The following is a 4,710-nucleotide window of genomic DNA, read 5'->3' on the forward strand; positions in this document are numbered from 1 at the left end:
TGTTTACTTATCTATTGAGCATATTTGGACAAACTCTAAAATTACGGATCAGTTCTCTAAATATTTGCTATCTGAGGTCTTTCATGAATATATTGTTCATATGGATATTGCATATTTAGATGATATACAGTTTTAGTGAGAGTTTGTATTATGATGCTTGTATAGATATAATTTGGAATTTATGTGCACATTAAAAAATCAATTTCTAAGAAATTAAAGATTTAGTATTTTTTTAAAGAAATCAAGATTATAAAGTTATTCAGATTGATCTCTATAAGGAATAAAGGAGGACCAGTTGGTCTTAGACATGTTAAAGATCACACTACATGTTAATCCACACTACACACTCATATTTAATTTATGTTATTTGATTGTATTGACATATGTGACTATTGAGGGTTTAGTTACGAACTAATGTAACAAAAATCGCTTTAATCCTATGTTGATATAATTGATGGACGGGATTGATATAGATGTATTTGGAAATGATAACAATATTTTGAGCTCTTAAGATTGTAATATACAATTGAAGGAAATATTATATGACCCAAGTGGGAGATTGTTTGAATTATTTCTAATATTTGGGTACATATATTATTTAATAATTGTATATTAGTTGTTATCATAATAAAGATTAAAGTCCAATTAAAGTGATCTATTAAAGTATAAAGATTATGATGCTTATTTAGACATCTATAATAAATGTGGGGATATATTTGTGTAGAAGTAGAAATACCATTTATTATTTTGTTGATGGACCGAATAATAAATGGGTATATTAGGACTAAGTCCCCAACCCATATACATAGCCTACCTAATTTGTTTCTCTCATCGAACAATAAGGTTTCTGTTCATCTCTCAAGAACACAAAAGAAGGGTTATCGATATAGGGTTGGAAGACTTAAACCCACCCACAAGACATTCCATATTCAGACATTCTGATCCAGGTCTAGATCAAGAACAAGAAGATCCAAGATCAAGAGACGATCCAAGATCAAGAGAAGATCAAGAAGAAGATCAAGAAGAAGAGAATAACGAAGAACGACTTAATGGACCGTTCTTCATTCAAGATCCATGTACGTTTCCGCAATTACAGTTTATCTCAATTTATCGACATATAGTATATAGATTATAGACTTAAGGATTAAATATTTAGATGAAAGATTCTAACAAAAAAAAAATTATTAATTTAGAAGAAAAAATATTAATTTAAACACAAGTGTACAAGATAACATAGACAGTATATATAAAACATTTGGATTCACCGTATATATCCATACTAAGGAATCATCCCATACTAAGTAATCATCTCATATCTCTCTAAATTTGGGTGAATGAATCTATTCATGCGGGGTCTATTTTTTATACTCATAGTGTCTCTTTTTCTTTCTTATAATTATAATTTAAAAACTTTATTTTATAATATTTATGTTTAATTGATAAATTTTTATTTATAATTCTAAAAAAACAAAAGTGATTAGTAATTTAATGAGAGATGTTGTAATGTAGGGTAAGATGTTTGAAGTTTTAAGTTTTTGAAAGCTGTTAATATCTTATGACATATTTAAATATTTTTTATATTTAAAATATATATAATATATAAAATAATAGTAACAATTTATATTTTTAATTAAATAAAATATAATAAAAATGAGATTAAGATATTAATACTAATTTCATTACAAAATAATAATAATATTTCTTTAATAAATCATGGTAATAATAAAATAATCTAACTAAACACTTTATTTTTATCTATTATATCCATTTTCATTTCCAACCTTTATCCATCTCATTCCTATTTCATTTTGTTATTTGAATTAAGCCTCTCACCCTTAAAAAGAAAAAAATAAATCAATCAATCAAGTTTTTAAAATATGAAATGATACAATACATAATAAGTTACTTGAAACAAATTAACTCAAAAAGATCCAAAGCTCCTAGAGTTGGGTCAGGATTTAGTTTGTAAAGTTATTTGATTTCATTCACTCCAAAGATCAACATAAAGTGTTTGTAACAAGTTTTGGAGTAAAAAATGATAAATTATGACCTGGGAATAAAAACAAAGTCTAAGATGATGAAATCAATGGAGGATACAACAGATAGTGATGATATTGCAGGTACTTAGAAGAGTTACAACATTAATAAATAGTTTTGAATTCAATAAACATAAAATCATGTAATTGTTCCATCTAATTTCTTGAGGCTGGCAATCATCTGTTGTTGTGTAAAGATGTTACCATCAGGTGAACTCAAAAAGAAGACATGCCTACTAGGAATTGGAGGAGACCAAAGACCACTTTTAGTACAATCGAAATCGAATTCTGAAACGTCTGAGAACTTAAGGAGAAGCCTGTTGGAGACAGAAATCGGTACCATCTGTACTCTCAAATTACCTGCCGGAGATGTCGACATGTTAATAATCTAACTAGCTATAACTTGATTTTGAACATATTTAAGGTTAGATCCAGAAACAGAGATGTATGAAAAAGGACTACGTGAATGGGTGTAAGCAATCATATTGGAGATAAAGAATGGAACGTGGATCCATCATCCATGATTATATATATAAAAAAAAAAAAAAAAAACATTTATAATTGCATTAGCTGGTCTTGATCTACCTAGCTGTTCTATCATTGGTACTAAATTACTAATTAAACTTATGCACGTGATTATCAAAGAAGAACAAGATGATTATAAGAAAGTGAAGTGGGTACCTGGAATCTGCAAAGAGGACACACATTATTGAGATTAAGCCACTTATAGATGCATTCACCATGGAAAACATGTCTGCAACATCCCATTCTTTTCAACTCCCTTTCATCCATAGAACTCAACTCATCTTGACAAATTACACAATTTTCTCCGCCATCTAATTCCGCTGCGGAACAGATTTCCATCTTCGGCCACCACCTCATCTCCTCTTCCAATGAAGTCTCTGGCAGCCTCACCTCCCCTTCTTCCATAAAATCTATCAAATCTTCTTCATCAAATTCTTCTTCTTCTTCATCAAATTCTTCTTCTTCATCATCATCTTCTTCTCCTTCTTCTTCATCATAACTTTTAGAATCCACAGACTTTTCCACATAAATTGTCACAAAAAACGGTAGAATCTTCTTGTTTTGATTGTCTGGCTCAATCGCCAGATTCTGAGCTACTTTATGGATAGACTCCATCATACTTTCGTTTGGCTGGACACCCACATCGTCTACCATGCCGGAGACGATGGCCCACAGGACTTGCTTACCATCGGACAATAAATTCTCACGCGGAATTATAAATGAATCACTGTTCTCCCTTGTTTGAACTACTTCACTACCCACATCTGAAATATAGATAGTGGTGAAACTAGCCACAACCAAAATATAGAAGTAGAGTTTGTCGTCCGCCGGAACCTCTACATTATCATCCTCAATCACACTGAAATGCAACGGCCATGCCTTGCAATAAGGATCCTTATCAATATCCATTGATTGATTGATTGATTTATCAATTTAAAAACATAGATTGGATCCACAGAATAATCTTTTGCATAGAGAGAGAATGATAGAGATTTTAATATTTTTTTATACAAGACAATGAGATTGGAAGAGTTTTAAAAAAATAAATTCTTAGCAATAAATAATTTCAAAATTTGTATCCAATAAAAAACAAACAATTATTTTTTTATTAAGACAATATATATACCCTATCAAAAACATTAATTAAAATATTATAATTATATCATTTTTTTATTATTATTATAGTCTTAATTTTTTAATTAATTTTATAACATGAAATTGAAATAATAAGTTAGTAATAAAAATAAATCAAATATTAATAATAATTAATATAATAATATTATACAATTATTTAATTTCATTTTTTAATAAATATAATAATATTATTCAATAATATTAATATTTAATTAATAAATTAATAACTAATATGTGTAAAATTTTATTATATTTAATAAAAAAAATAAAAAAAATAATAATTTTTGATCAAATTTATTTATAAACTAAATTATATTTCAAGAATTTTGTACTAATCAATTTAAAAATAATTTGAAATAACACAGTAAAGTAATTAACGAAAAAAATTAAAAATAAAAAATCTTAAATATATATTTAATAAATTTGGTGGTAAGCCATATAAACATTATAAGTTACTAATATTAATATATATATATATATATATATATATATATATATATATATATATATATTTAAGAGAACATATCCTAATTTGTAAATAAAAGTATTTTTAATATATTTAAAAGTATCGTTGAAAAAACATTAATTAAATAGGATCCTCTTTTAAATTAATTGTTCTTTTTCAAATCTTTCTCTTTTAATAATTGTTATTGACACCTATATTACTTGTCGTTATCCCTTTTTTTAAGTAATCGGTCTTTATAAAATTTTCTGTCTTTTTATCTGAAACATGTATACAGAGTTTCTGATGTGTACCAGCTATGTCGTTTTCAATTAATTGGCATTTTTCAAACAAAATTGTCTTTTCAATTAATTGGCATTTTTCAAACAAAATTGTCTTTTGTAAGTTTCTCAAAACCCTCTCCCTACATCTGCATGTTTTCCAGCACATAAATATTCCATTTACTGTATAAAGAAAAAGTAAATTTTATATATGAGGCTGGAGGCTGTCCACTGTTTTTATAATTTCTTGTATAAAGAGAATGAGAGAACAATATTTTTACAAGATAAACTT

General features: G+C 27.0%; 1 protein-coding gene across 1 annotated transcript; it reads right to left on the reverse strand.

The window, feature by feature from the left end:
* Positions 1 to 2,305: 2,305 nt before the first annotated feature.
* On the reverse strand, positions 2,306 to 3,470 carry LOC124935163 (E3 ubiquitin-protein ligase DZIP3-like). The gene is made up of 2 exons (XM_047475616.1): positions 2,718 to 3,470; positions 2,306 to 2,396 (listed from the first exon to the last, which is right to left on the reverse strand). Exons 1-2 carry the CDS (start codon positions 3,468 to 3,470, stop codon positions 2,388 to 2,390), a joined length of 762 nt encoding a protein of 253 aa, XP_047331572.1. The 3' UTR covers positions 2,306 to 2,387.
* Positions 3,471 to 4,710: the final 1,240 nt, after the last annotated feature.

Source organism: Impatiens glandulifera, chromosome 1 (genome assembly GCF_907164915.1).
Source record: "Impatiens glandulifera chromosome 1, dImpGla2.1, whole genome shotgun sequence".
Classification (NCBI taxonomy): Eukaryota; Viridiplantae; Streptophyta; class Magnoliopsida; order Ericales; family Balsaminaceae; genus Impatiens; species Impatiens glandulifera.